Below are 14,575 nucleotides of genomic sequence, written 5' to 3' on the forward strand. Positions count from 1 at the left end.
AAAAATGCAGTGCGGTGCTGTGAGCGTGAGGAGTGTTGTTCCAGTGAGCAGGTTTAGGGAGTCTGGGCATGAAGGAGTGTGTTCTTGTGAGGGGCAGGTGCTTAGAGTGGGGAGGGAAAAGGAGTTCTGGGGGAAGTGCTGCCCTTCTCCTCCAGGACCTCAGCCCTCAGGCTGCTTGCTCAGGCCGCCCTGCAGCCCAAAGGGGGCTCAGGCTGCCCCAAACCCACTGCTATGCTGTCTGGAGGCACTGGGAAAGTTAATCCCTTGAGCATCGCACTGCCATCCCCAGGGCCAGGCTGGGCAGAACCGGACAAGGAAATGCTGCAGAATAATTCTGCACAAACTTATTAATAACAGCCTGACCATTCCACAACTACAATAAATGGTGTTGGTAGCATTTGCAAGTGCATGGCAGCACGGAAGATTTCTTCTTTGAGTGAGAGAAAGGTCAGTTCCCATGACAGAATGCTGCATGCTGCAGACGCGATTGAGCTGCTGCTGGGTGACCAAAGGCACCCGGTGCTTCAGGAGTTAACGTGCAGCAAAACTCATTTTTTCCCTTGGGCTTTCCATCCTCTTCCGTGGTGATTTTGTACCTGACAAACTTTTTAGTCAGTGCATTAATATTCTGTAACAAATGTGCTGTCAGGTGTCACGGAGATAAGATTAAAAGGCACTGTGCAAACATTCTCTGGTTGCTCTTTTCTCTGCTCCCGCACTGGCTGTGCAGGGCAGGATCAGGGTAGGGATCAGAAGTCTTTGTTCACTGTTTTTTAAAAGCCTGAGATTCAGGTGTGCACTCCTTGAGAACGGGAGCTGGGCTTGGAAGAGCAGCCAGGACATTGGTGCGGGGTGGAAGCACCATGCTCCAATCCGAGGGCTCTGGGCTGGCTTCTGAGAACGGGGCTCGAGGCTCAGCTCCTCTTAGATGGCTCCATCAGGAACATTAGCCTCAATATCCAAAAACTAGAGAGAGAGAGAGAGAGAGAGAGAGAGAAGGAGAGAGCAATGGCTTGCCATTTCTTTGCAAGTCAGGTTTTGGTCTGTTCTTGTCAAATCTACCTGAAGTGTTTTTAAGGATAGTTTGCCTTTCTGGTATGTTGTGCTTGCACAGACCTGATCTCCACCTATTCTGTGTCAACAGTGGCTGAGGCTGGCGTGCAGCATTAAGCACTGCTCACGCTGGGAAAGTGCCCTCAGAGACCCCCTCTCTCACTTACATCATGAGCTAGCTTCGGGCTGCACCTGCATGAAACAAACCGCGCTTCTGAGTGGTTGAAAAGTCAGCCTGAAATATTAAAAATGGGGCAAATGTTGCCTCCTTGTTGGATAAAACAATTTTCCCTGCTCAAAAATGAAACACAGCCAGAGGCGCAGGCAGGGGAAGCCCTCAAATGATGCCGCGTGACGGAGCTACGGCTGGTTCTAGTGGCATTAAGGCTAACGAGGCTTCCATGTGTTCTTTTCCTTTTTCAAAGAAAAGAAAAGAAAGAGCAGCAGGTACTGTGGAAGGAATACATGACTTCCACAGACTTCAATGAAATCTAGGTCATGTAACAGTTTCATGGGTTATTGTTTGTTTGTTCTGCCCAGGCACTGTAGTCTTTGTGGCTTTTTTGGCTAACGATAAAATGAGGTATCATTTGCTCCTTTTCAGCTCAAGCTTATCCCAGAGATGTGCAGCTCCTCACTGGTTTATTAGCATGGTTTGTACTCCTTGATTCATCCTATCTGGGGGCTGAGCTTTGCATGGCCCATGGTCTTAAACATTCCTTTTGTCTTTGACATTCCTCTGACCTCCCCGTGCGTGTTTTGTTTTCATTGCTTTCCATGGATGTCTTTTCTCCTTCCCCAAATAAAATACCATCAGGAGTAGGATTATAGGCAAAATGAATTACTTCGCTTAATGGGAAATCATGTTTAGGTAAAGCAGATCACAAAGTAGGTGATTAGTAGCGGTTGGACAACAGTGTTTTGATGTAGGATGTCTCGGGGGGAATTCATCCAGAAAAAGTGTGTGGTTGTTTTTTAGGTTGGCTGTGATTCAGAGTTGTGTCCTTTGTGGTTTCAGCCAAAAAAAAAAAAAAAAAAAAGATTTCAAACCAGTTTCCCAGGTGCCCACATCACACAGAGCACACCAATGTGTGTGTGTTTGTTGTCTCAGCCATGGGAGGGAGGGCCCGACCGCAGGAATTAAGAGCTTCCCCCATCCACCCCGAGCTGCTGCCTCAAGATGTAGACCAAAGCATACCAAAGCTGATCTCATGTGTGACTTGCAGGTGCCACAGATAGGTTATTTAGATCCTCTCCTTGGTCTTTGGTGAGCATTCTATTGGTGACCCTTGGTTGGCTTCACCTTGCCTCGCAGGCTGGAAGGGGCTGGTAATGAGATGCCCATGTGCATGTGGGCTGGAGGACCACAAATAGCTTCCAGCTCCGGTACCAGTGTAGGTAGGGATGAGTGGGGAAAAAAGCTGGCTGAACACAGCTCCAAGTTTGATGCATGGGAACCTGAGGGCTCGAAGGAGGTACCCCTGTGTTTAGATCGTATAATCGCAGAATCATAGAATGGCTTAGGTTAGAAGATCATATGGTTCCAACCCCCTGGCTGTGGGCAGGGCCAACTTCCCTTAGATCAGGTTGCTCTGAGACCCTTGAGAACCTCCAGCGATGGGGCATCCACAGCTTCTTTAGTCACTCTGTTCCAGTGCCTCACCAGCCTCATGGTGAAGAATTCCTTCCTAATATCTAATTTATATCTTCCCTCTTTTAGTTTAAAACCATTACCCATTTTCCTGTCGCTACACACACCCTGATAAAGAGTCCCTCCCCAGCTTTCCTGTAGGCTCACTTTAGATACTGGAAGGCTGTTATACAGTCTCCGTGGAGCCTTCTCCAGGCTGAACAAGTCCAGCTTCCTCAGTGCCTCTTCACAGGAAAGGTGCTCTAGTCTTTTGAGCATCTTCGTGGCCCACGTGTATGGCAGGAGGAAGCCCAGACATTACCACAGTGGCCTAAAAACAAGATGTTGCTGAATCAACAGAGAATTCCACAGTGGAGAAGGGACCATGGATCTGCCTGTGCACCACTGGTTTCTATGCAGAGCAAGCGTTTTTGGGGTGAGAGAGATTTTGGCTGGCAGCACGTTGCAGAGCCAGCACCGTGTTGAATCAGCGTGAGTTAGAGCAGCCTTAGCACTGCTCTGCTGGATGAATCCTTGCCATATTCCTTAAAGGCTAATTGTGGCACACGGAGATCAACAGAGTACAGCTGCGCTGGGATTTGGGAGTAGGGAAGAGACAGGAGGTCAGCCCTGCTGGCACTTTGCCATTTAAAGATTTCCCCTTACATCATCTGGCTGCTGAGGGCGAGTTTACATCTGCTCTGCACCACAAGGGAATTGCGGTGTCAGGGAAGGAGCCTGCCGTGGGCCCCCCCCGGCACAGCCCTGCATCTGCTGGGCTCTGGGGCACCGTGGGGAGCAGCCCAGGAGCTGTACCTGGCCCATTGTCAGTGGGATTCCACTTGAGCAGGGCTTTGTCTGAGGACAGAACAGAGGCAATGTGACAGGGAGCCTTGGGATGGGGCAGGAGAGAAAGGCAGCACAAGGAGCTTGAGGGGATGTCGAGCATGGGACATGGCCACAGGTAGAGCTGGCTGAATGTAGGGCATGGCTGGCTCTGCAAAGGGAGTGCCTACCTGATCCCAGCTCTCTGCTTTCTATTTCTGTGCTTGATGTGCTTGCTACATTAGCAGGCTTGGCTTGTGAGAGATTCAATAGCACTCTCCTGCTTTCAAGCAACTTTTCTGAATGCACAACGTGAATACATCGGTGGGGTCACATAGTAATGCTTGAAGTCAGAAGCTATTTTTAAAACTAAATTGCAGAACCACACGTGGTTTTCATTAGTGCTTTACATCAAATTTGTCAGCTAATTAGTGGTTTTTCATCACTCGTTTTGCATAGTATTTTATTTGTCCGCTCTTCAGCTTTGTCCCACAACACCCCTGGCCCTGTATACAGTCACTAGAGCTGAGGCTTCCGGCCTCAAGAAAGGAAGAGGAGAGCCCTCGGGGCCCTTCCCATGCTCCCAATGGATGGACCCACTGGAGCCTACCCCAGCACTGGGTCTCCAGAGTGGCTGCTGAGCAGCCCTTGCACCCTTTCCCCTCCCTACCTCCATTTAGCATTGCGGGTGATGCATTGCAGTCCCAAACAGTCTTCCTTTCAGAGGAGGAGGAGAAACCAAGAGAAGTTGCCAAGCATGACTTCATAAAGCCTGACTTTAAACTGAACCAAATTTCTTGAGCGTCTTGGATTTTCTTATATATATACGTATATATATATATATATCTTTACAAATAAAGGGAGTAGGGAGAGCATGGGTTGCTAATGACTGGTAGTTACGGGTCATTAAGCTCACTAACTGACTTCAGGATCAGAACTTTCTAATAACGTCTGTAAGCACCCTTTTCACATTTATTTCTCATTTTAGGAATGGGGAGATGTGATTACCACTCCAAAGTCGGCCGTTATTTGTTCAGTTCATAATTACAGGGGAGCTTTTTGTTTCTAAGGCTGTTTTTAAAGCACTTGACATTATTCTGAGATAATTTATGGAGTTTGTTTCTTTCTTTCTTTATTTTTTTTTTCCTTTTCTGTAGCTCATTCTTTGCAAAAGCTCTGGAAAACAAATGCCCAAAAAGAAAGTATGTTAAAATAAGGAATAAAATGGTTACTCAAGTGTAACAATCCCAGTTTATTGCACACTTTCCATTTAAATTGTTTTTATTAGAGATAAACCTGTTAAGCGTTGAGGAATTAAGTGCTGAATAGAGAAAGTTGTTCCGTTGGGGTATAAATGAAGGATCCCTATGTGTGAAAAAGACCCTGCCTGGTTTTACAAGTGAATTATTGGCCCGTTTGAAGGGCTCTGGTTACTTTGGCATCTGTTATAAAAATGATGGTTTGTTTGTTGTCAGGAGGGATATCACTTCTTTTTCAAAGGGACAAGAGACATTTTAGCCATGGTGTTTGTAGGTATTACTCTCCTTAAGCGCCGTATGCCACGGGGAAGCTCAGAGATGAGATGAGGCAGAGGGATCTGGGAGGCTTCCTGACACTGCCGTTGCACACAGACTTCTGGCTGGCAGCCCACACTTTGGGATGGAGTTGACAGTGCCAGAAGTCAGTGCTGGGGCGGCACTGTCTTTGCTGTGAGTCTGAGGGAGAAAAAACCCAGTGTACAACTGAGTCCCCAGCAGCGCCTTCAGACAGCTTGGGCTGAGTAATCTCACTCTGGAGCTACACATTGGAAGTCCCCACAATCACTCTGACAATTCTCAAGCAAAGGTGACTTTGGAAAGTATGACAGCAAAGGATGGCCTCGTTTTATTCACTCGACAGAACTGAGACACAAGGGGAAGGGAGAAAGAACAGATCTGTGTGGAAAAATGTCACCGGGGTTGTAACCTGAGCCCGGCGCTCTGTGCCTTCCCAAGGGTTTGGTGACCCTCCGAAAATCCCTGCTCTCTGGCTGCTGTTATTGCTGGCAATCTCCAGCTAAAACAGCCTTTTGTCACCAGTGGCCATGTGCTGCTCGCTGAGAAGAAACAAAACTGGTGTGTGGTGACAGGGTGGCCAAGCTGAAGGTCGGAGTGTGGTGCAGATTGGACATCGCTCCAGGCTGGCTTCTGCCATGGGACAGGAATGGATCGGGGTGCAGGGCAAGGGGAAACATCCCAGCAAAACACAAAGAGCACAAAAGTGTTTCCTGCACCTTGGCTTGGGATTGGGCAGGTGCCATGGTTTCTTTTTGCTTGCTTGTTGGGGTACAGTGGCAAGGTGCCGTCCTCACCCAGAGCAGGGCAAGGAAAAGTTACCTTTAAAAATAAAAAAAGAGTCTTTAGATTTCTGTGTTTGCCCAACTACTGTTCAAACGGTTCCTCCATGCCAGATCTTTCCCCTTGCAAAGAGAAAAACACACAACCCAGAGCCAAAGAGCCAGTTGGCAGCACATGGTTTTGCTGGGAGGTGGGTGCAAGCCATGTGCTGGAGATGTTCTGTTTATTCCAGTATGGATGCTGCTCGATGGGGAAAGAATAAGCAGAAAGCACTTGTCAGAGCAAACACAGCAATGTGCAGAGCAATGGTATGGGAAGAAATGCACCCTTCGTGCAGCCCTTAGAGCCTGAGTGGATCTTTACTCACATCAGTAATGTTACGCTGAGGTTTTGAGTTTTATGCCTAGTTGTATTTTGAGACTACTAAATGTAAATAGCTCTTAATATGTGGATGCATATTTTAGGTCTTGATTGCTCTAAACTTGTGAAAATCAGAGCGGTTCAGGGTTTCCTGTCCTTGAAATAGGTGAGTGTGAACCTATGGGCAAAGGGGCAGCGAGAGTTTTCTCATTTACTTTTCTGTGCTACCCTTTTTTGCTGACGTTACATCAGCCCAGCACTCCGGAAAGTCCAAGAGTCTCAGCCCCTCTATCAAAGAGAGCAGCAGGGAGCATGAAGAAATTGTCCCTGTGCTGTACATTTCTGCAGCCAGAGCCAGCTCACTGCTATGGGAGTTCACGAATGTGATTTATAAACGTAACGGCACTGTGTCGTGTTCTCTCAAGGCAAGACACATAAATAGTTTTAATCTGATGGCTTCTTATGAATTCCAGGTTTGGGATGCAGGAAGAAACTTGAAAGCGAATACTTTTTTTTTTTTTTTTTTTTTAATGCATAGTAGTTTGGAGTCTACTATAATGCAAAGTAAAGCATTCTGTTACAAAGGCAGGGAGGATGGGACAGAAGGTTAAAGGGCATCCTGGAAACAAACAGCTGGACCAGTTTATTTAAACAGATACAAGGATGGGGAGCTGACCTCAGTTTGACTTCTAGTGGGAGGAGCAAGAATGTCATTTTATTACTTTGCCCAGAAGGAAAATGTTCTTGCATCTGAATTCACCCCGAAGACATCCAAACACAGGGCTGCTTTGCAGATCAGCCACTTCTATAAAATACTTAGAGGAATGCACAGGAAGAAGGGAACTATTAAGTACCTGTGTGTAAAATGCGTTTAAAGCAGCCATCCCAAATGATAATATAGGGCAGACAGGTGAAAATACATTCTGCTGTAGCCACCTCGGCTGGATAATTGTGCTGAATATTGAAATGAGAGCCTCATTCTTAATAAAAACACTCGGAGGAGAAGGGGCAGGCTGTGACGTTTGGGTGAGCATCCTTAGCACTGTGTGTCTCTTTGGTCTGGAACATTTTGGAGCTTTCAATGCCAGCTCCCGAGGTTCTGCACTGGGGGGAAGGAGCAAGTACCGCCAGCGCCTGCAAAAAGACATGGCTGGGGCACAGGGCTTTGTGTTGTTGTTTTACTTGGGAGAGTTGCTGTGAAAATTGCTTTCTGCAAATGCAGATTACAGATATTAAACAATTTTCTAATTGGTCATGGAGCTAAGGCAACTAATGGGGGAAAAAAGCAGATTTTTTTAATTGCTTATTTCACATGGTGTTTGTGCTACACCTGTGCTTATAATGAGAAAGGAGAATTAGTCTAACCTTCTGCTCACATGATTCTGATTTTCATGGTTTGTACAAGATAATGATAAACTGATTTGCAACACCGTTGGCTGGAGTGGAGGGTTTCTTGGTGGAAGTGTGTCCAAAAATTGACACAATGCTGTTGCTGACAAAACATGACCTAGTTTGAGCATCAGGTTTCCAGAACACGAAATTTGGGGTTTTGTGTTGTGGAAGGTTTTGAGCCCATTTCCTCAAAACCGCCTTGATTAGTACCCAACATCTTGATTAATGTTAGCAGGCGTTTGTGTGATGGGAAGCAGATAGGAGGCACCCCAAATTGCATGCCGCTGCCTTTATCTTGGCCGCAGGAGAACCCTTGCTGAGCTGTAGCAAAAGGCAACAAAAACAAGCACCAAATGTCCCTTTGTGTGCTTCAGCATTGCATTTTCTAAGTGTGATGTGGCCTTACCTATGCTTACCCTTCTTCTTTTCCTAGCTAATATTGAGGGATGAGTGTTTTTGTTGTTTCTCTCTTAAAGAACTTAAAGCCTGGTTCTGAGACTGCGATGCCATAAGTAAATCTCGGGGGAGATTTTTTCCAGGTGGCTTTAATGAAGCTTTCTGATGAGCAAAACCACAAAAACAGCTCTTCTGGCACACACTGGTGGGATGGATTTCCAGCCACGCTTTGGGTTTCTGCTTTCAGTGCCACCAGGACTCGTGCAGAGGAGACTGGGGCACTTGTGATCTCTCCCCTCATTCTGCTTCTCTCCAAATTATTTTGAGTATCCCTTTCCCAAATCGGCATTACAAGGTTGGGGCAAAGAACTAAAAGCCACAAGGAGTACGGTTGCAGAGGGCTGTTTATAAAAAGCACCGTACCTTTTTTATTTCCAAAGATCTGCTTTTCATTGTTCGGGGGGAATTTTCAGTAGTCCAGTAATTACAGTTTAACAAGATGTTTGCTGTAAATGGTCAGGCCTAGCTGGAGAAAACAGGATTATAAATTCAATTACTGTAAAGCTATGACCTCGCCTTGACCCCTCAGACTTTGCATAAAGAGGGAGGGGGGGGAAAAACCCACCAAGAAATGGCTATGAGGAATGCAGGGCTCTGAAGTCCCCAGCAGTGTGACTTAGTGGCGATAAAACTCCAGACGTTCCCTCATTTGATGGTGCTCTGCCATCACAGTTCATTATCTTAATAGTGGGCATTAAAAGAGAATTAGGTTTGCGAGAGGTACGGGAAGGTTTTGATAATAAAAATTGCAAAAAGAAGTCAGAGGACATGAGACAGAAATGCCACTAATTAGGAGGAGGCAGCAGATGCCCTTATGAGCATCCCTCCATCGTCACCCGCTTTTTGTGCCCCGCTCGGAATCGCCAAGAGTGTCGCTGGTATTGTTTCCTGAAAACTCCGCTAATTCCCCCGTGAAAAGATGCAATGGAAGTGTCTAACTGTGGTAAGAGCAGGCCAACATAAATCAGCTACCAAACCCCAAGCCTGGGCTGCCAGGGGTCAGCGGGGGCCAGGGGCCGGCTGCGGCTGAGCCCGCGCCAGCCTGACGGAGCGCGGTGTCGGGGCGAGGCTCGGGGTTGGCCCTTCCGTAACCGATTACTTTGCTCTTTCTGTTGCAGGTTTATTAATGCTAGAAGAAGAATAGTTCAGCCCATGATAGACCAGTCCAATCGAGCAGGCAAGTCCCTAGCAGTAACCGTATTCGAGTCACGCAGGCAAAACCCATCCTCGAGCCATGCACTGGGAGGTCCATTACCTGGTAAATAAATGAGAAATGAGCACTGGGAGTGACTGACAATTAAAATAAGACCAGCTTTGTTTAATTCAATGGTAATCGTTTTCCATGATTAAAATATTTGGGGAGAAAAAATCACTAAAATTCAAAGAAGAAACTAGAATTGCCTGCTCAACGACCAGACCTTCCTTCCACGTTCACAATTAATGTTCTCCTATTTTTGTTGCATTTGTTTTGAGTTCTCCCTCCCAGCTTTTTCTGCTCCTGTGACCACTCCCTGGTGCATGGCTTGGTGTGGAATTGCTGTAAACTTTATTACCTGTCAAAAGGGCAGAGGGGTCAGAATCGCTTGTGGGACTCAGTAAAGTTCAAAGACATTCAATGAGGTAGAGCTTTATGTGCTTTAATAACCCAAGGCAGCTTACTTCTGAAGCCAGATTTTAACGTACAGTTAAAACCAAGGCTTTAGGTACTGCGACTCGCATAGGGTCCCTTTGTCTCTCATCTCTTCTTTTTAGTATCTATTGGGATCTTGGAGTGGTTGGGTTTCCCTTTTGGGGGATTTTTTTTAATCCAAAGTTTTCATGTGCTGGTCCCGCCTGGGGCTGCATCTTGCAGCTCACTGTGGGTATTTACCATTACCCTGAGCCATTTTATTTTATCTTATTTTTTACCATTGATAATATTTACCATTTACCATTGCTGAACCTAGCTGCCAGGCTAACCAAATCCATCGTTGTCAAAGATGCCTTTGGGCAGCGCCTTCTCCTCGAGCACATCTGATTATTTGGCCGTTAGAGGTAAATCTCTGGCAGGGATGTGATCAGGTCCCGCTCTTGTAAAAGCGCATGGACGTAATTTAACACACTGGGATTTCAGTGTGACTGTTCCAGTCATAAAATCCAGCCCCTGCACAGGTCTTGGCATTGACGTCAGCAGCGGCAGCAGCTGGAGCCGGAGCTCATCACGTCTCAATATTTCTGATGGCCAACTTCATTTACTTCCAAACTCGCGGGAGGAAATTAAGCCTGAAACATGCAGGCTTGTCAGCACAGTCACCTAATTCGAACAGTAGATGTTTTTTTCTCCTTTTTGAGCCCATGGTGGTGGTCATCCTCGTGGTTCCCACACAGTCCACGGGTGCTGGGGTCATGCCTTGACCCAACACAACCATTTGGGATGCTGTTGACAAGCCCTCTTCTGCGCTCTTTCAGTAAGCCAAGGGACGCCCTACAACCCCGACGGGCAGCCAATGGGAGGCTTCGTGATGGATGGCCAGCAGCACATGGGCATCCGAGCGCCAGGTAAGACCCAGCCCAGCCGGGTGCCCGCTTCGCCCCGCTCCGCTGCCTGCCTCGCTGCCTGTCCTCTGCCCGCGCCGCCAGGGCACCATGCTCCTTCAGAGGGCTGCGGTTTGGAAAAGGGGCTTTCGGCACTATCTGTTGACTTTGCTCATTCCCTGGCATCTTCTTGGATTTTTCTCTCCCTCTAGGACCTATGAGTGGAATGGGCATGAATATGGGCATGGAGGGGCAGTGGCACTACATGTAACCTTCACCTAGGTACCCAATGGCAAAGCCAGGGGGAAGTAAGTACGAATGGGGTCTTTGTTCTCACTTTGTTCCAGGGATATTTTTCCTCCATGCATTTCCCTACATTCTCCTTGCCCATAGCTTCATGCTTGTTCATTCCTCTCCATCCCGCACCTGGTCTCCTCCGGTTTCCTTCCTTTCCCTCTGGTTTGAGCAAGCTTGCCAGCTCCCGAGCCCCGCGCGCGATGCACATTTCTGCGCGTTGCTATCGCACAGCGCTGACCACATGACAAAACAAGAAACAGCCGGGAGGTGGGGAGCGAGTCGTCATGGCAACAGACTGATTTGCAAAATGTAAGCAGTCTGCAGCAGTGCAGGGAGAGGAAAGAGCATGTCCCCAAAGTGTCATAAATCTGTCTAACCGCAGTTGATGCATGAGTTACATTTCTACACTAACCTGCAAGACACCAAAAAGCCAAACAGAGACTTCTTTTAGGTAAAATAAACAGCAGCTTCACTTAGGGCTAGTTACGTTTTGGAAGGCGATCAACGAAACTTTGATTTTTTTTCAAGTTTATTTCTCTTTGTCTGTCCATCATAATGGGATTACGTGTGGCAAAGGAAAAAGAGAGAATACAAAATAGAGGTGTGCACAGCAGGCTATGGAGCTTAGCCCAGGCTAATTGACTATATCCAAATTAAGTATGCCATCACTTGCAGTGTGACAAATGGATTTGACTTATTCAGTATACAAAAATAGAGATCATTAATGCAATCTTCAGTGGCAGACCTCGTGAAGAAAGCCTAGAAAAACTGTCCCAGATTTTTTTTTTTTTTTTGGCTCTTGTCTTTTTATAGGGGAAAATACATTATACAGATTTTTGTTTAAAAAAGAAAGAACCAAAAATGAAGTAAAGCAGCTCGAAACACTAAGACACCAGTACCATGCCCAAGTGATACCCAATCCTTTTTCTCTTGCTTTGTTTCTGGAGTTAGGAGCAGTTATTTGGGCATCTTTGCTGCTCTCCTGCTTATTGGAGGGGAGCACTTGAAGTTCCCAAGGCCAAGGGTGTCTGGGAGTCGTCTTCACTGGGTGCGAGTCGGAACAAAGTTTTAACAATTAGCTGTGCAAACATTCCACCGAGCTTGGGAATGCAACAGCCTTATTACCTCATCATGGAAATTTCTAGCTTAGTTAATTTAAATATTGTTTCTTAGTTTCTGGGTCAATTAAATTTAAATGATGTATTTTATGCTTCGTGACCAATTAAATTAATAGGTTATTACAAAAAATATTATCATCTTTTTTGATTAAAGAGCTGTGAGTACAGTATATTTTATAAGCAATTTTCATTAGTTCAAAAATGTTCCTTTAGGCTAGATTAAGCAGCTATTCATTGCTAGAGCCTTGAGACCTGATTCCAAGGTGTTCGGAGCATTCACGGCGCACTATTACTTAGAACTAAAGCCAATTGAACCTACTTAGCAATAGCGTATGCCTTTCACCCTTGATGATTATGGAGCTTATAGCTCTCCGAAACAATACACCTGTCAGTTCCCATCAGCTCCAGCAATCCAAGCAGAAGGCAGAGGCCCACGGAAAGCGGGAGGTTTTATTGTTTTAGGTCCAATTTTTCTTATTGTTCTCCCAACCCCTGAAAGGTTGACTGAGTTGTGCGTCTGATTTTTTCAGACAGAAGTGATCGCAGGGAAAGAATTAATTGATAACTGTCATTGATTTTGTGTGTGTGTGCATGTGTGTGTGCGTATGTTTAAAGATACAGGTTTGATTTAACATCGGCCTTAGCAATCCTATCCATTTCAGCTTCATATGAGGCTTTTGTGCAGCGGTGTATGTGCTCGCTGTACAGCCCATCTTTGAACAGCGAAAATACTCCGGACGGATCCGAAGTAGCGGGGCTGGTGAGCTCAATAAATAAATGGCTGTTGACCAACGCTGGCCTCTTTCTCTCCGCAGGGCTGCAAAGTGTGCCAGGGGATTATGTGTCTCGGGGTAGTCCAATGGGTATGAACATGGGACAGCCAAGCTATACCCCGCCCCAGATGCCCCCCCATCCCGCTCAGCTGCGTCACGGCCCCCCCATGCATACCTACATTCCTGGACACCCTCACCACCCAGCGATGATGATGCATGGAGGACCACCCCACCCCGGAATGCCCATGTCAGCATCCAGCCCCACAATGCTTCATCCCGGCGAGCCGGCGGCGAGCGGACAAGTGATGGACATTCATGCTCAGTAGCTTAAGGGAACGAATGCGCGCTGTCCGCAGAGATGGCAGATTTCAAACATTGTCTTTCTGCAATGACTATGGAGTTCCATTCTTGGCGTCGACTTTGGACCAAGGGACGTTCCTATTCGTCACAGGGACCCTGACAAGCAGGAAAACACCGACTGAAGTCAACTTCTGGGGACATGCTAAATACCTATATAAGACATTAAGAGAACAAAGAGTGAAATATTGTAAAATGCTATTATACTGTTATCCATATTACGTTGTTTCTTATAGATTTTTTAAAAAAAAATGTGAAATTTTTCCACACTATGTGTGTTGTTTCCATAGCTCTTCACTTCCTCCAGAAGCCTCCTTACATTGAAAAGAAGCCTTACACTCATCCTGCAAATGACAGAAAGGGCTTATTTGCAGGATTTTTAGAGCATTAAAATAACTATGTCAGGCAGAAGAATCTTTCTTCTATCCTAGGATTTCAGCCATGCACACTCTCTCTCTCTCCTCCTCCTCTCTCTCCCCCTTTCTTCCCTTTCTCTCCCTTTCTCTCCGTCTCTCTCTCTCTCTTTCTAGCCCGGGGCGTGAATTTGCATGTCTAATTCATTTACTCACCATATTTGAATTGGCCTGAACAGATGTAAATCGGGAAGGATGGGAAAAACTGCAGTCATCAACAATGATTAATCAGCTGTTGCAGGCAGTGTCTTAAGGAGACTGGTAGGAGGAAGCATGGAAACGGAAAGGCAGTGTATCTGAAGCCTAATTGTCACATCAGAGCATCGTTGTCCCCATGCAGCAACCACCACCTTGTACATCACTTCCTGTTTTATGCAGCTCGAAACATGGACTGAAGATTTATTTTTAATATGTTGACTTTCTTTCTGGGCAAAGCATCAGTCATGTGTGCATTTTTCCATAGTCCCATCATGGAGCATTTATGTATACATTGTAAATAAATTTTGTGCAAAAAGGACTGGAAAAATGATCTGTATTATTGCAATTTTTTTGTAAAAGTAGCAGTTTGGTATGAGTTGGCATGCATACAGATTTACTAAGTGGGATAAGCTAATTATACTTTTGTTGTGGTTAAACAAATGCTTGTTGATAGCCTTTTTCTATCAAGAAACCAAGGAGCTAATTATTATTAATAATAATCATTGCACACTGAGTCTTAGAGTTTCTGATTGAAACAGTTTGGATTGTATAATAACTCAAAGCCCAGTTGTAGTAGTTTGAGTGCAGTAATGAAATCTGAATCTAAAATAAAAACAAATTATTTTTTGTCATGGTGACTCCACTGCTTGCAAAATTTGTTTCCTGCCCCTCTCTGCTCTCTGAGGCTGTTCTGCCCCAGCTGGGAGCCGGGCAGCTCCAGAACCCTTCCAGCTCCAGAGGTGCGCCACCACCACTGGCCGTAAGCGTAAGCTGCTTCACATTTGAGGCACGTAAATGCAATGATGCACTGCGTAAGGAAGCTTTTTTTTTTGGTGCTGGGAGTTGTCAGGAT

General features: G+C 46.1%; 1 protein-coding gene across 4 annotated transcripts in view; it reads left to right on the top strand.

The window, feature by feature from the left end:
* Window positions 1-14,354, top strand: part of MEIS1 (Meis homeobox 1) — a 92,325-nt gene extending 77,971 nt beyond the window's left edge. For 2 of the 4 annotated variants that reach the window (XM_015278039.4, XM_046938427.1), the window contains exons 10-12: window positions 9,171-9,229; window positions 10,501-10,590; window positions 12,797-14,354. In XM_015278039.4, coding sequence (XP_015133525.1) covers window positions 9,171-9,229; window positions 10,501-10,590; window positions 12,797-13,080 — 433 coding nt within the window. In that variant the 3' untranslated portion in view covers window positions 13,081-14,354. 4 annotated transcript variants of the gene reach the window in all.
* The last annotated feature ends 221 nt before the right edge of the window (window positions 14,355-14,575 follow it).

Source organism: Gallus gallus, chromosome 3 (assembly GCF_016699485.2).
Source record: "Gallus gallus isolate bGalGal1 chromosome 3, bGalGal1.mat.broiler.GRCg7b, whole genome shotgun sequence".
Taxonomy (NCBI): domain Eukaryota; kingdom Metazoa; phylum Chordata; class Aves; order Galliformes; family Phasianidae; genus Gallus; species Gallus gallus.